The sequence below is a fragment of the Excalfactoria chinensis genome, chromosome 5 (genome assembly GCF_039878825.1).
Source record: "Excalfactoria chinensis isolate bCotChi1 chromosome 5, bCotChi1.hap2, whole genome shotgun sequence".
Taxonomy (NCBI): domain Eukaryota; kingdom Metazoa; phylum Chordata; class Aves; order Galliformes; family Phasianidae; genus Excalfactoria; species Excalfactoria chinensis.
In genome coordinates this window covers 28279035-28296437 of record NC_092829.1, presented here as the reverse complement: position 1 = coordinate 28296437, position 17403 = coordinate 28279035, and the positions used below count along the sequence as shown (strand labels likewise).

The window sequence follows — 17403 nt, the reverse complement described above, 5'->3', positions numbered from 1 at the left end:
TACTCCTACTGTGTCTAGCAAGGCTTTATTGGCCCTGGATCTCACCAGATATACAGAGCTTCCCTGAGGAGCCTGTTGTCAAATACACTTAGAAATGATGAAAGCAAATAGCTAGAAAGAAGAGCAAGGGGCATTTGAAAGTGACTTATGCTACTGTTTTTTTTTCCCCCAAAATTTGCAAACCGTTATGCGGAATATAAAAAGTACCTGGTCTTACATAACTCAAATTATTAAAGAGAAGAAAAAGCCTCATAGCCACAAGATTTTATATTGCAACTGGAAGGATTTTCTATGCTAAGGTTTGTATTTTCAATCCAAGTGCATAATTTAGCTCATGCTACCTGATGAGGCTCTTATTTACCTCTTGCCTAAGATTGCCGCGGCTTTATTTAAATCACAAAGGAAACATCACAACTACTTGCAAAACTGCCAGTCAGCCTGCTTTAATGAAGCTATCGTTTAACGCATTGAATAGCAATGTAACAGCACATAGAAAATTAGCTTGTTTGTCATTGGCTAATGATAGATAATGCCTCTAATTCACCAGTGCTCATTTGAGCAGTTCTTTGAGGTAGTAACCAGTACTTGTCATGGAGAGGCTTCATTGGCTCTCATGACTCAGCGTTCCAGCCCACACAAATAGGAATGCACCTGAAACATAAACAGGATTCTTATTTCTTACAGTGCAACAGAAGTATAAAGTGCCTCCAGGTGACTTCCTTTAGCTAAACAGAGCTAAGATGTAAGCGTGGAAGACCAAAAGTTGTTTATTTTATTAAGATCTTTAAAATAGTTACAAGGATCACAGGCCAGTGAAATACAACAATAAAGTAAAACAATCTGTAGCTCTTTTTTAAGAGCTGAATTTCAGAGAGGCAGCAGCTGATAAGCTCCCTCAAGTATCAGCTGTGCTGACAAGGTTGTGTATGTCTGCATCAGCTATCTGCATTCTACAGAGATGGTGCTTGCAGGGCTACTTAAGGCCAAGAACTGCCATTCTCAGCTTCTTGGGAACTGCCAGAACATGTTCATAAAAGATTGCTTCTGTGGCTTGGGTGCTGCAGAATCGGTTCATCATTTCTGTGGTCAAGCTCTAGCAAGGTGAATTCAGAACCACTGTGATGTTGGGGAGTTTGTTTTAAGAATGAGTTGAAGGCTAAGCTTTGCTATTAAGGCTTTGTCCAATGAAGTGAGTGTGCAGGTTTTGAATATCTTCAGCTTGAAGTACAGAGGAAGGAATTCTGTTTGCTTTGTTGTGCTAAATTACCAATAGTGAAGGAAAGAAAGGAAAGAAAAAAAAACAACCAACAAAACCACTGATGGTTCTGCAAGGATTATGATAAACCTGCAGTATGGAGTGGCTGCCTCGTGGCATTATGTGAGTAGAATCCCAGTTGGGGGAGAGAGTGGGAAGCATGGAAGCATGGCGTTTAAAGCGCATTCCATTAAGCAAGGATTTTACACTGTTTTTATTTTTGGGAACTGAATGGAACGTGCCATTAGAGCAGTAAGTGAATGATTACAGGTGATATCCATACAAACCAGAGCTCAGGCATCTGAGCCCATGTGTAACATTGCTCCATGCAGAGCTGCTGCTTTTGCAGCCAGTTTAGCAGATGCTGTAGTTCTTGGACATCCTGCTTGCACAGTTTGTGCATAAATTCCACTTAAAAGAGATACGGGGATATGCTTTGTAGTAAATAGATGAGCACTTCAAAGCTCTATGAAAACAATTTGTGTTAGCATCATGTTACTCCCTACTTGCAAGAGAGGGTGTGGGACTTTTTTCGGCAGGAATTTTCCTAAATAAATTAAAAAAAAAAAAAAAAAAAAAAAGTTTAAAGCATTTTCCTCATACTTAATTTAATTTAATTTCTTCTTCTTCCACAGAATGAAGTCTGGGTTTGATCAATTGCAACCAGATAAAGTGGGATGTCATCTGGTGATTGGTGTCAATGCCAGCATTATGAAGAGTGTATGAAGTATTACTGTGTTTGTGCTCTCAGATGCCTATTACCAGAAAAGTGGACATAATGCTGGTGGAAGCCAGAAGTAGGGCCTGTGCAGTGTCATACCTTCGGAACAACATGAACGTTGTTGCTGAAGTCTACTCCTGGTAAATGTTTCTGGTGTAGCACTGTGAATTGCCAGTAGATGGCAGAATGATCCTGCTTTACAATATTCATAGGTAGGAATAATTCTTACAGAATATGCTACAGGATTTTTGTGAATTCTGTGTTTATTTACAATAAAGCTGATCGTGAAGGAGAAAGCTCAGTGAATGCATTAGCTGGCTGTGTCCTGCTGGGCCTAATGCTGATTGCTTCCACAGACACAGTTCTCTGATGCTCCGTTAGTGATGTTTTTGGTTTTCTTCGTTTGAAATAATGCAAATCTTTATCATCGAAAGACAATGTAACTGGTGTAGGTGTGGGTGTTCTGATGCACATCAACTTTTTATTTGTTTTTTAGACCAGTCACATCCGTGTCCTTGATTTCATACAGCATTTGTGAAACGGCACTGTTCTGGTATACTAGGCATGACCTCAATACCTGCACACCATCTGGAGGACTGACTCGGAGAACATGATAAGACAGTGGTAAGATGGCCACAGCTGCTTGTTTGCTGACAGCCATCAGCTCTGCCTGTGGCTGAATCACACAGTAAACAGGTTCTGGGCTGCTGCTGGCTGTGGTCCAGCGGATGTCCAGTGCATTAAAGTAAACCAGCATGAGTTATGGTATCTTGTTCATTTCCAAAAGCAAATTAAATATTAGTCGAAGAGTTATAAGTTTTATATAAATAAAAGTGTTCAGATAAGTTGCACTGAAATGTTTGAAGTTACATTGAAGTTTATGAAAATGCTTTGCTAATCCTGAACTACAAGCAAACTTGTATATATTAAGTTTTCCTAGTGTTCACATTGTGGAAAAAATCAGCACAAAAATAAGTTTTAAGTATAAAATCATTTTTCTCTTGGGTGAAGAAACTCTTTTGCTTTTTCTGTTCACCAAAATGCCGGAATACTCAATTGTTTCCAAACAGCTGCAGTGCTCCTGCATTGTGATGCACTCAGGGAGTTCAGAGGGATTTAATGCATCTTCTCTGCTTTTCTGTTAGTACATGAAAACAGAAGTGACAAGAACCTGGAGATACAGATTTCAGTATTATCAGTGTGATGGCATTACATTAGTCTAGACCTCCACTCTGCTCAGCCCATTAGGGATTCATCCATCTGGCTGACAGGTTTGCACAAACAGTGACAGCTGGTTGAATGAACCCAATCAGACAGAAGTGAGAATGTGCTTGTGAGCAGAGCAGAACCTATCAGGAATTTGCCAGTTTCTAAGTAGCTGTTAGTCAAATGAATCCATCAATGAGGAGACAGCTCTCAAACATGGAAGTCATTCTTGATTGCACTTTGAGGAGGCTGATGAAATGGTTCTGTTGCTTCAAAGTAAACTGAAGCTGTTGCTTGGCAGTTTTATCTGTCTTCTGATCAGGCATTCCCTTGGCATCAAGCTACAGACAGAACCTGGCTAATAGTGAAAATTCTTCCAGTAAGAAATAGAAAGTCTTCCAGATAAAGTGCTAAAAAAAGTAGTAGTTGGCTTTGATAGGTGTATACCTGAACATTTTCATTTATTTTATTTGTACTATGTTTTTGGGCTTCGATTCTTTTTACCTAGAAGGTAAACACCTACAACACCATGATACTAAAGCTTCTAATATAATTGTGTAATCCACTTAAATAAGATGCTAATATAGCTAGTCCTAATGAAAAAGTCAGTAATCCACCAAATGAATTCTTTTCTCAGTTGTGTACTCTTCAAAACATGGTGACCAGTATACCTGTATGAAGTACAGCTTCTAATATGCAAAGAAGTTCCACGGTGAGAGCAGGGAGACTGTTTGCTTAACTATGTGTATAAAAGTTTCATGCCCATACAGCTATTAGAAACTTTGGACTTATAAAAACAAAGATGTATCTGAAATCTGAGCTCAGGGAGAGTTTTCTTTGTGATGAATGGACAATAGAGAAGAGGCTAGTTAATGTGTCCGTTTGGTAGCTGGATGGCATGCAAGGAAGTTTCTTGGATTAGCTATTGTGAAAGAACCAATGTGGCTTAAAACTTAATTAACTGTACTGTCTATATTATAAAAATAAATCTTCTGGCTCTTTTTATTTGGTACTTACAAATCTATGGTTGATGAACTCCTTAAAACTGGGGGCCAGGAGCACTCTATGTGACATGAGAGCATCCCAATACACTCCCTAAGGGTATTTAAGTATCATTTCTCCAGTAACTCTGTATAAACATAGTAATGTGATATGTCAGTATGAAATGCTATCTTCTGCTGGTGTCACCCTGGAAATAGCACTCTGGCTTCCTATAACATGCTGCTGTTTGGTGATCTTATTTAGGTATCTGTTTCATTAACAAAGTGGGAAAAAAAGTGACTGCGAACTCTTACAACGCAGAGAAGCATTTTCTAGCACTGCTCATTTATAGAACATTAAGGTTTCCACCTCCAGAACTGCTGGTGTTTCAACTTTTGTGACTTTATCCAAGAGAAGAGCCCTATTCACCCTGTCCATCCAAAATAGAACAGCATGGCTCAAAAATAGTAATGGAGACATCGTTCACGTTATTCCACTCTCAGGGAGTGACACATGATTTCAGAATCCTGTTAGACAGATCAAAATGTTTTCATTCAGTATCAGCTGAGGGCTAGGGCTATGTTCATAACCTCCAAGCGTGCTTTAGTAGTTAAATAATATTTCTAATGAGTTCAGTAATTAACTCTGACGTTAAGTGACAGGTGAGGAGGCAGGTGTATGCGGCAGTGGGTACATGTGACATGACAGGATATATTAGATGGATGGGAAACGGGCAGGGCAGGTGTTACAGCCCTCTTGGTCTGGCACTGAACCTGCTCGTAGCACGCAGTAGCATTTCGTGCTGCTGCTCTGCCTGCAGGCTCCAGGGGAGCATCAGAAACAGCCTGCACTGATCTCATTAGGTTCAAAGGCGGCACTTCAGGCCAACGTTATTGACAGACTTTCCTGTTCTTTCACGTCTGTGCTCTCCGTTATCACTGGCAGATGACCTTATCTTGGAGGGGGGCTGGAAAAAGAAAACTCAGTTGCTGTGTTTCCCCAGCCGCGTGTCGCCGTGCCGCAGCCCGCCCTCTGGATGGGACGTACCGCCCCTCCCGCACTGCGGTGAAGTGGCCCCACGTGTGCGCAGCGCCTCCCAGCGGCAGAGCGGAGCGCTTCCGCTTGGCTCTGAATCGCGGGCGCGTAGCTCACGTTCCTATTGGCTAGTCTATATGACGCAAAATGCCGGCGCCTCACTCTACTATGCGCAAGCGCACGGCGCCCGACGCGTATTCTCGCGGCCCGCTGCGCACGCGTAGAGAGCTTGTCGCCGTGCTTCCGGTGCTGGCTGTCCCGTAAAGTTGAGGTGTGTCGCGCTCTGCGCATGCGCCCCGGCATCTGAGCGGCGGCGATGGTCATGGCGATGTCGGCGCGGGGCGGCGTTGTGCCGCTGGTGCTGCTCTGCCTTTTCGCGTCACCGCTGGCTCCCGGCGTCGCGGGCTCGGAGGCGACCGGGACGGCGGAGCCGCCGAGCGGCGCGGGCCCTGGGGAGCGGTTTAAGATCGAGGGCCGGGCCGTGGTGCCTGGGGTGAAGCCCCAGGACTGGATCGCGGGGGCTCGGGTGCTCGTGGACGGGGAAGAACACGTCGGTTTCCTGAAGTGAGCTCCGGGCGGGGGGGGGTTGGGCCTGCCGGGGAATCCCTCGGCGCCGTGCGCCGCTATCCCCGCACCCCGCCCTGCTGCGGTGTCGGCCGCAAGATGGCGGCGGCCGCGGGGCGCCTCGGTCGCGCCCGAGCCCCGCTTTGTGACCGTGAGGTTGTGCGGGGTATCCTGGCTGAGGCAGCGGGCTGCTGGAAGTCAGGATCTGGGGATACTCAGAAGATACCTTCATAGCTGAGAGTGAAATTCACTTCACAGTCGAAGATAATTCTAAAATCTGATTTTAGTGCAGCATAATACCTTGTTCTTAAAATCGTCTATTAAAATGAGCAAGTTCACGTGGGGTAAGATATACTAGCTTATAAATACAGCTGTTTTGTGTTATTCCCTCTGCAGCAGAAGTTGGGATGTCTGTATAGGCAAACACAGCAGATCTTACTTAGCACAACAGAATCGTGTCAGTAGAGCACCTGATGGAGCAGTACGACCCAGCTGCAGGTGTCTTGCATCATGTTTACATCTCTTGTAAAAACTTAACGGGGCTCACACGTTTCTAAATACTCGGCTGTTGGAGCTGGAGATTTCGGAAATGTGAGGAAATAATCTCAGCTAAAAGTACACAATGCTTGTAACAGCATAACCCGGTTAACACATCTTTTCGTTAAGGTTAATTTCATACATTTAGTAGTAGACTCACCACATTATGTGATAACACCAAGCCAAGAAATTAATAGTATGTGTGAATTAACTCAGTTGATAAACATCTGCATAGATGCTGGGCCACCACAAGTATGGTATGTTTCAGCTAAACAGCTGTGCTATGTAGTGTTCTGTTCACCTGTGGTGAGCACATTACTGGGTGGTAGGGCACTGCTGGTAAGAAATACCAGACAGGAAAGAAATGTTATCAGTAATAGTGCTATTAAAGGCTGAGTAGAAAAATCTTTCCCTTTCACTGGCAGGGTTAAATATGTCTGTGTTATCAGAAGATATTTTTGTCACCATTTCTCAGGCAGGTTTGGGTTATTAAATGAATGTCTTTTCGGTTACCAATAAGAGGGAAACTATTTGACATAGCAAAGTTTCTGCTGAATATTTCAAGAGAGTTTTCTATTACAAGCATTTTAGAGTTTCCCCACTGAAGTAAAAGATCAACTTTTTTATTCCTTGAGGATGGTGCTCTTGTGTATCTCTATGTGAAATGAGAACTCACCTGGTCAAGTGAGACTTTGGAGAAACTCATCAGATTTCATCCAAATACTACTAGAATGGGAAAATCGAAAGGGAATTCCCATGGAAAGTCCTTAGTATAGTTGCAAAGTATGATAATCTTTGCATTTTTTTTTTAGGAGTTCATCACATAGAATATTAAAGAAATCTACCTATGTGTCACTTCTTATTTCTGTCTTGATTGTGGGAGAACCCTGAAGTGATGTAGAATTTTGAGAGAACTGATATGAAGACAGAAATCACTTCTAAGGAGGTTCACTTATTTGTTTTCATGATGTCTTTCAAATGCGTTGAGATTTATCACTTTTTTTGCCTTTGAAGAACTTATTTGGTCTTTGATTATTATTTTTAGAAGGGATGTATTTGATAGTAATTTTAGACAAGCAGAGAACACAAAGTTTTCCTTCTTGGAAGCTTCTGGAAACATGTAGGAGGGAACCTACAAGCTTCTGTACTTTAATTTGATGACAGCTTGTGCCGAGTCTTACAAGTGTCCTTTCTCAATTATTTTCACTTAATGTTGAAGTTACTTACTTTAAAATTAAAGCAATCTGTCTAAAAAATCACTTCTGTGTTCGTATTCAGAGCTCTTAATTTCCTCATTGTTGTGATAGAGCTTTCCAGCGTAGGCTAGTTCTAAAAGAAGCAATTAAAAGTGAAGTTAATCTGTTTTGCAGTAAGGGCACAAAATGTGGTATTTTTTTTTTTGTGCTCTGTAAGTCATATTTAATGTCTGCCCACACCATGTAGGATGGAAATTTATTTTTTAATTTCAGCAGAATTACAGAAGGAAAGTAAGTTTCACTGTATCATTTGTGCACAAGAAATCTAACCATTTCAAATATTACTTAAGTTTTTAAGTTGTTCCTCCAGCAAGAAGATGGCTTAACAGGCCATTCTGTGATAGGAAATCTTTAAGCCAACACTGGCCATTTTGCCTGTGTTGTGACTTGTGTTAATGATGTTAATGGGCTCGGTACTGGGTGATCTTAATTTTCCTTTTTGTCAGTATTATCATGTAAAGATTTATAATAGAGACTGATACAGTTTCTTCTTCAGGAGCAAAAATAAAACCAATACCCTCCAGTGCATTGGAGTATGTTGTAATGCAATGGTATATTTATTTATTTCTTTGTTTGTTTATTTCAGGACAGATGGAAGCTTTGTGGTTCATGATGTACCTTCGGGATCTTATGTGGTAGAAGTTATATCTCCTGCTCATAAATTTGAGCCTGTTAGAGTTGACATAACTTCAAAAGGCAAAATGAGGTGAGCCTTTTGAGGTTTGCTTCTCTATTGATGTAGTAAGTGTGCCTGACCGCGTAACATCAAAAGTAATGTGAACAGTAGTATAGATCCATTGCTTCTATTTCAGACCATGTATTCCAGTTTCCTTTCACGCTGCTTCTGGAGAACGTTTCCTAAAATCCAAACCATAGCTTCTTTTCTTCTTTTCATATTTATCGCCTTAAAGTAAGTGGGAATGAGTGAGTTAAAAAGCAGTTCTGTTTGTTTGCTTTTGCTGTTTTCTCCTGTAGCTATTGTAGCCAGAAGTCAAATTAGTATTGAAATTACTATTATTTGGTCATATGAAATATAAATTCTATTGAGGGAAATAAGCTTCTGAAAAGTGAAGCATATCTGACACTGCCTATCAGATGGTTTCATTTGTAGTCTATTTTTAAGACCTTGCATGGAATATTTAATAATCATTAATTTTCATTGAAGATTGTGTTAAATATTCACATTTTGTTTCTTAGAGCGAGATATGTGAATTACATCAAAACCTCAGAAGTTGTCAGGCTGCCATACCCGCTCCAGATGAAATCTTCTGGACCTCCTTCATACTTCATCAAGAGAGAATCTTGGGGATGGACAGATTTCCTCATGAACCCCATGGTATGTACAAGCAGCACGCAAAGGTGAAAAGTATGCAGAGGTTCCACTGTGTTCATTCACAAAAGATATACGCAGTTTATTTTTCTGAGGTGGTTGGTTTTTAGTGTTCTTGGGGCTTTGTTTGCTGTTTCTGTTTGTTTTGCCTTGGTCTTTTGTTTTTGTTTTTATTTGTTTGCTTTCTTCCCTGCATAGCAACTCTGTTAAATGGATTTCATCTGAAAATAATGCATAGCCTGGTTCCTTTGACAACATGGTGTTCTTATAGGGTAGAGAGGAACACATTGCAAGACTGTAATTGTAACAGTGAAAAGGCAAACATTTACTTGAATGCTCCAAGTTTGAAATCTGTTACGTGGAACTTCTGGTTTCTGTCCTGACAATTAGATTTCTCACATAGGGTAATTGACTCAGAAAGCAGTTGTTCTAGAAATTGGTATTTTAATTAAAATCTTGATGGCAGGATGTATAAAAATATCCTAGCAGCACACAAGCTGAATAAATGCTTGCTGTTGTTTTTTTTGTGTGTGTGCTGTGTGTGTATAGGTTGTGATGATGGTACTTCCATTACTGATATTTGTGCTTTTGCCTAAAGTCGTCAACACCAGTGATCCTGATATGAGACGGGTAAGTAGGTTCAAAGGTTTGGAGATACAGGGAACAAATGTAATGAAGTTTTAAGGTGCAGAGAGATGATAGCTAAAACTGGACTTCAAAGGATGTCTTAGTGGCATAATTTATGCAATTATTTATGTTGCTGTTAAAATCCTGCTATTTCAGCCTAGTGAGTTTGCTGTTAAACAACACAACACAGAATTGAGTTGTTTTGAATGCATTTGAATTAAAAGCTTTGAATGCATTACAGCATGACTGTTGTTTTCCAACATATCTTTAGAACTGTAAGTGTAATCTTTCGAAGGATATTTTCTGATGTGAAAAATTTTCAGTGTATTTTTGCACTGTTTAAATCTAGCACATGGTTTTCAGTTATCGTTTAATGTCAGCTATGTTATGAAGAGTATGGTATAGATTTCTCTTATCCATTAACTAACCCTATGGAGCTTACAAGACTGTTGAGATGTTACAATAGTGTAGATGATTCAGAGTCTTACTGTAGTCATTAAATTATCTGATTTATTATCCTTTCGCCATGCCAAATGCTGACTAGCAGAAGGCTAGGACAAAATGGAGACTCAAGGTGTTTGCTAAATCGTTTGTTCTTAGCAGTATTCCTTGTCTGTCCTGGGTGGCTGCTTTTTCAGGGTTTGGTTAGTTTAAACTCATCTAAATAACCACTGTCTTCAGTAGTGCTTTATAGGTCTCTGAACCATTTGTTTTTTCCTTTTTTATTTAATAAAATAAAGCATATTGTAAAAGTGACAGAACTAAATAGCTTTAATTCTGATTTTAATACTTATATGTGCCACGTATCTGTGGCATCTTGAAAACAAACTGAACTTTGCAAATTCAATTTTTAAAAATTATTTATTCCTGATTTATTTTTTAACCCATTTGACACTGTATGTAGATAGGCTCTTCTGATGATAAACAATGAGCAGTTCCAATGGTTTAGTTCTCATTAGCTGACCGGTATGACTTATTAAGGAGAAACTGCAAGTTGAAGGAATCTTGCTTATAATTTAAATTATCTTCAAAGAATGAGAGAAAGTAGTAGTTTATTCCAGCTCAGTTTTAATGACATTCTGTTTATTAAATTCTACCTAACTTCAGTTTGTTTGTGTTGAGTGTGGAGCTTATACTATATTTTTGAGCTAGCTTGTTTCTTTATGGTATCAGCTCAATACTAGTTCATATAGAAAGTTAATTATTTAATACTATAACAGCAAGCAGAATTCCGAAGTATAGGTGTAGAATATATATAATTGTAACAATGGCCACCATAGCTCCCTACAGATCTAAAAGTGTAAGTTATATTTACACTGATAGCTTCATGTTATGAATTAGTGCAATAAAAATACAATAAAAATACCCAGTCCCTTCAAAAATGTGTTACTTTTGGCATAAACAATACTAAATTGAGAGGGCAAGTTTTGAAAACGTGAATGAGTGAAAAATCTATGAGAATATAGATCTGATCAAAAGCTTTTGTTTTAAAATGGAAGCAAGTAATGCTGAAAATAAGTATTTTAATGGCATTATTTTTCTTTAAGAAAATGATTATATGTGAGGAGTTGGTTGCCCTGTAAGACTGCTTAAGACATGGTTACTTTTTCCGTATGTCAGTGCTTTTAGTTTTGGGGTTTTATGTTTCTGTGTGTAGCTGGGCATTTGGCTGCAGTTGCATAAAGATGTGTAGCAGTGTGTATTCTGGAAGGCTACAAGTTGTGTTTGAGAGTTTTTATACATGTTCATGATATGATCGAAAGTCATAGAAATTGCATAGAAATAAAGAGCTGTTATCTGATTTAATTTTTTTTCATGCAGGAAATGGAGCAGTCAATGAACATGTTGAATTCAAACCATGAGCTGCCAGATGTCTCTGAATTCATGACAAGACTGTTTTCTTCAAAATCTTCCAGCAAGTCTGGTAGTAGTAGCAGTAAAGCAGGGAAAAGTAGTTCTGGAAAAAGGAGGTAGTTCTGTCCTCCTCCAGGCCTGAGTTTGCACAACTGTTTGTTATGTGGTATCATGTTTATTTGTCTTGAAATATCAATAAGCCACTACTGCAACCTTTTATTAGGCACAAAATACCGTATGCTACAACTGTGGTGTGTAGCTTTTTTTTTTTTTTTTTTAAGTCTATATAAGCTGCTTTGTACTTGACAGTAAGCAGAAGAGGACGTGGCTTCTGTACAGTATCTGTATAAAGTTATGGAATTAACTAATGCTCTGTAGAGAATGTTATAAATTATATGATGTGCTAAACGGTAATGAGTGTCCGTTGTGGAATGAATGAGGGGTTACACTCAAGGAGAAATAGCAGTATGTATTACTGTGTGCTGAATTATCCCTTGGCTACTGTGTTGTTTCCTGTCTCTCCCGAACCTGCCTTGAGCCACACGCATCCGTCACAGCTGCCACCAGAGGTTGTCACTTGAGCAGGGTATAAAAACAAATTCAAAGATGATAGTTTGGAGTGAAGATGGCTTTAATGTTTTATGTTTCTGTTAATTTCTAAAACGAACCTCCTTTCAAAACTGAGGTGTGGGTTTACTATGTAATTTGATGTATATGTTTGTCAGATTAAGTTCTAAAATAATTTTATTTTTTGAACTGCTGCCTACTCACTTCTGTTCAAGGACTTTCCAGTTTTTTTTACTGCTGTGTTCTGCTCTGATCTGTTTCTATGAGCAATTCTTTTGTGGAGGGGAAAAAAAGTTATTTATCATCGGAAAGTCTTTGAAGTTCTGTCATGTTAGTTATGGATTCTGTGTACCAGCATAACATGATAAACATTTAGCTTAGATACTTCCTTTCACAACCACAAGTATAATGTTTGCAACACTTGGCTCCCACTGTTGTTTTGTGTGCTGTGTATTTATCTTATCATTGGTATGAGCACAAAATTTAAAAGATGAGAGAAAAACCTTCAAATGTACCAGGAGGAGGGTACGTCCCACTCCTTCTCTGAAATTGTCGAAACGCGTATCATGTTCTCTCTAGGAATGCAAAGTTCATTGCAAAATTTTGCTCTTTCAGCCTGGTTGATTTATTTTGTCTTTATTGTCTTTTCCCAGTAGCTCCAGAGGGAAGGTGAAAAAGTAGTTGCCTTCCACAAGATTTAATGTTTTGCAAATTGAAATGACAGCAGTAGCTGTCAGGAGAAATAAAGCGGTGTTGTTTTTTGGGTAATGAAAGAAAGCTTTTGTCTTTACAAAGTAAACTGCACGTTTTGTTTTCACAAGTTTTGTTTTGGATTAGTTGGTCTTTTTTCTGTATAGAAAATAAACTGCGTCCAGTAGATACAAGAGCCTCCTATTCAGATATGCTTGTTAGAAGGATTTACTGAAAGGAGTGTTCAGCAAAAGGCATGTTGCTTTTGTAAAAACAAACCACTTCTTTCAACAGCGTCTCATTGAAGAACTTAAGGGGAAGGCATGGAACAGTTCTTTGAAGGTGGAGGAATTAATTTTATTGTGCTGTTTTGGAAAGACAAGCAATGAGTTCGTTTTCTTTAACAGTGAGTGGTATGACAGTGAAATTGTGTTAGCTGGTTTTAATCACAGTTTATTCAGTAGTTAATCATAATGACAAGTTTTGCCTTTTTACAGAGTTCAGAACGGGAACATTTCTTGCTTTTACATTTTCTCTGTTCAGGGTCTCAATCTGTTTTTAAGGGAGAATGTAGAAATCAGACAATGAAATGTTTTTTGTTTTGTTAAGAGATCAGAGTGGGGGGGAACAAGTAGGGGGGGGAGGGAAATCCAATAAAAATTCAGAAGAAGCCCATGGAATAGTCAGCCCTTCTTCTCGAAACTGATGTATCAGAGTCCAGGCAATTCCTTTGTGAATCAGAATTGGATGCAGTTCACAGTTCGCCTGGCTATAAATGTTTTAATGAGCAGGAAAGCTTGTTCTTCAGTACTACTCCATGTTTACGGCAGTAAGTGTGAGTCATTGAATTGACTTCCTGACTTTTAATGATCTGTAATCTAAAAGCTCATTTAGCCATATTCTGAATAAGCGGTCAGCTTCAAATGAATTCATAACAGACTGCATTGAAGGGAGAGGGGACATACCTTGCTGAAGCCATTTCTAAACTATTATTCATTTGTATAAAATGGTCTGGGAGGTATTCAGAGCAGTTTGAAGTAATTTTTTCAGTGATTTTATCAAAGATGTTTCCTTAACATTTAATGAAGAAAGCTAATGTACTGATGTTTAATATCCTTGGTTTAAACCTTGAAAATATTTAGTTGTGCTTTTAATCTCTTTGATGCATTAGAGATGAAAATAATAAGTTCTGTGGATTTTGTTCTGAATAGAAAGGCTGGTTGGCAGTTCGGATGTGTATTTGTGATGAGGGCTTAGGATCTAGAATCAGGTATCTTGGGTCACAGTGCAATTTTCAGGCTTTGTGCAAATGTATAGAGTGTGAGAAGCTCAGCTCACAGATTTGAGGATCAGTTTAGTAATGCAGGTGAGATATTCAAACAATGGTTATGAGCTTACTGAAGAAAATCCAGAGAATACCTTTATTAAGCATTTATGTGTTGTTCTTTGTATGTATATATTATAGAAGCCCTTCTAAATAGCCATCTATCAAAATTTCCTAGGAAATCTAGGCAATTTGAATATATAGCATTTGCTAATTTAGTAGAAAGGGTACCCCATCACTAAGATCCATTTAAGCATCTCCATTTAGGTGTTATGGGACTTGTAATTGCATACAGGTTGCATACAGTCAGCAGCTGTGATTCTCTCAGATAATACCTACTACAAACAAGGAAGTAATGGATTTTTCCTAATGGTGGACACTAATAGTACAGCACTAATACAGGTGTAACTGAAATACACTAATACAGGTGTAACTTAAAAGTAGTTTTTAGAGCTACGAAAATGTAATAGTATTGGTTTAATAAACATGAATGAGTGAGTACCTTCCAGTGAAATGGTGAGGGGGAAAAAAGACTAGAGATGATTCAGGAGCCAAACTGTTGTGCAGCCTTAAAGACTTTTTTCAGTGTGAAACATCTGTTGTACAGTTACTGTCCTTTGCACCTGGAAATTTGTGAGCTACCGTAGGAAAACTGTCAACCAAGTTGTACCTGCAGTTATTCTGTGAAAACGAGTGGTGGAGTCGTGTTGGGTTTTCTCAGGATTGTCTGGTTTGAGTTTTTATTGCAGCTGTTTGTTTTTCATTTTGTGGAGTACTTCATGGTTTTCTTTGTTTCTTTTGCAGTGGGTTGTCCTAACAGTTTATATTGTGTAGCAGTGAGGGACAAAAGAAAAATGATTAAAAAATGAAGAAGACTGTTAAACCATTCAAGCATGGTGATAGCATTGGGGTTACTTGCAATACTGAAATCTAATTGTTTTCAATTGACTGGATTTCAAGTTGATGTTCCTTTTGTATCTGTCTACAAATTGTGTATGAGCGAGGTATAAACTGTGTACTTGCCCACTCGTCAGAGCACGTATGCCTACATTTGCAAAAATATATTTAAAATATATATATTTGCAAAAAGAAACTTTGTCCACAGTTATGTGTTATTACACCTTAAGTGCCAAAAAGCAATGAATATCAACTGTGCAAACATTAGAATATCACAAGTCCTTAGTCATTTCAGTGTCCATAAAGGCAGGGCCTTATACCTTAACAGATGTTTTAAACTTAATACCGTGTTAATATACTGTACTCAAAAAATTGTCTGTGGGAATAGTATTTAGTTTTAGTCTATTTCCAGATGAAATGTAGAAGCTCCTTGAAGTCACAAATAGTTTTTGTTGTTGTTGTTGCTTCATTTATTTTTGTTTTAAAATCCATATGAAATTATGAATCCTCTATCATCAAAAATAGTAAAGATTCTTCAGGAGAAGCCTGTCTACTTTTAGAACTGTATTATTCCTTCAAATTATGTTGGCAGTGGCCCCCATGTAATGCTTTGTTTCCAGTAAGATTATGAAGATTTAACGACAACATAATTCTCTGTGCAAGTGGAACTTGTTATCTCTTTTATTGATGATGCACAAAAACAGATTGGAGTTGAGCTCATTCTTATTAAGTGTTTGGTTCTGCATGGCTGACAGGAATAAAAATTAAAGTCTGTCATTCAGTCAAGGGCAAGTGGTACTGAGTGTGCAAGTGAAAGAAAACCTGTCATGTCATCTTTTGACCAAAGTTGATTTTGAACTGTTTCTTTAAAACTGAGTACGCTTCTGTAAATTAATATAAAGCGTGGTTAAATGATTTTGAAAGAAGTTGAAGAAGATTCAAATGAATATAATTTTGAAAATATTAGAAATGCTGTCTGCAATTTTAAGAATTTCTTTTCTTTTTTCCTTTGTCTGTGTCTGTCTGTCTGTCTTTTTTTAACTTTCCAGTGTGCACATGTAGTATTTCCTTTTGAGTTTAAGTTGGGAGAACAAGATGTGCAAACTCAAAAGCTGATCAAAGGCTGACCTGCAAGGCGTAGGTATTGCTGATCATATGTAGGTGCAAGGACAATCCTGAGAAATAATCAGTAAGATTTCACATGCCTGGAATCAGAATAAAATCAAGTTTGGAACATTGGTACTAATTTTGGGGAGTAAGGAGGAGAGTTTGGTTTCCTACCAGTTTGTTTTCTTGATCGTCCACACCATAGATGTGATTCTAATTGCTTCAACTTGCAAAGTATGAAACATAAGAGTTGCATTAATACAGACCTAATTTCTTCACTATTGTAGTTAAACACCATGAAGGTAACGAATATCTAAGTTTGGGATCAGATTAAGCCTCCTACAGAGGCTGTATTTTTTTCATTAGTAAATACTGTTATTATATGGAGAGAAGGACCTCAAATGAGAGGTGGAATAATTATTAAAAGACAGGCTTGAAGTGGAATGTGTGTATCATTTGCTGTCATATTTACTAAAAGCATTCAGAGAATTGAACTGCAGTATATATGTTAAAAATATTTAGACAGTCCTTTCATGAAAAGAATTCCTGCTGTAGCTTTGTAGGGGTCCCTGACAGATGACGTGTGAATCTACAGTTAGTCAATATTCCTTGAGAAAACTCATCTTGTAATCCGCTCATTGTTCTTGGATTTCACTGTACTGTTGATATTCCTTCTTTTGGTTCAGTTTGTTTCCCTGCATGATTCTCTTCACATGCTATTTACACAGGGCTTTTTTCCCCACATATATTTGCCCTTCATTTTTATGAGGACTACAAAGGTCTTGTTGAAATTGCTCTAGCAAATGCTTTTCAACTGGTGCTGGCAGAAATAATTGTGTACATCGCTTGTGCTTTCAAGTGCTTCAGTGTTAGAAACCAATTATTTCTATCACCAGGTAGCCAGCTAATGACGGAGAGGTCATTTGTCATGGAAAGATCTGATCAGGTTGCAGCGCTTCCTTTCTAAGGTGTTTGAGTCTTACTTCATTGTAGAATTTTTCAAGCCCTGCAAGTGTACTCTGAAGAGAATATCAGAAAGATATGAAGTCAGCCAAAGTTCACTGAAAACATTTAAAGAACAACTTATTTACCATTTTAACTTTTGGGGGAGGGGGGAGAGGGGAAAGGAAATGACATTTTTCATGAGGAGCTACAGACACACTGGGAAACTTAAATCCCAGCAGCTAACCCTAAAAGTAATCTGTTGCTTTCAGCCCCCTTGATTAGTAGGGAAGAAACACACATGAATTCTGCCTCATTCAATCTTAAATCAGTATTACAAGAAATTTGCTTTCTGTCCTTCATAAAATAGCTGTTTTGCACCTTTTTATATGTGATATACTTTAATAATATAAAGTGTACTAAGTATTGGTGCTAAGGGTTGGACTAGATGATCTTATAGGTCTTTTTGAACCTTGCTGGTTGTATGATTGTCTGAAAAGCTCCTCCCTT

General features: G+C 38.5%; 1 protein-coding gene across 1 annotated transcript; it reads left to right on the top strand.

Annotated features, from left to right (window-relative positions):
• Positions 1 to 5437: 5437 nt before the first annotated feature.
• On the top strand, positions 5438 to 12813 carry EMC7 (ER membrane protein complex subunit 7). Its single transcript, XM_072338576.1, has 5 exons — positions 5438 to 5762; positions 8142 to 8261; positions 8753 to 8891; positions 9435 to 9515; positions 11334 to 12813. Exons 1-5 carry the CDS (start codon positions 5515 to 5517, stop codon positions 11484 to 11486), a joined length of 741 nt encoding a protein of 246 aa, XP_072194677.1. The 5' UTR covers positions 5438 to 5514; the 3' UTR covers positions 11487 to 12813.
• The last annotated feature ends 4590 nt before the right edge of the window (positions 12814 to 17403 follow it).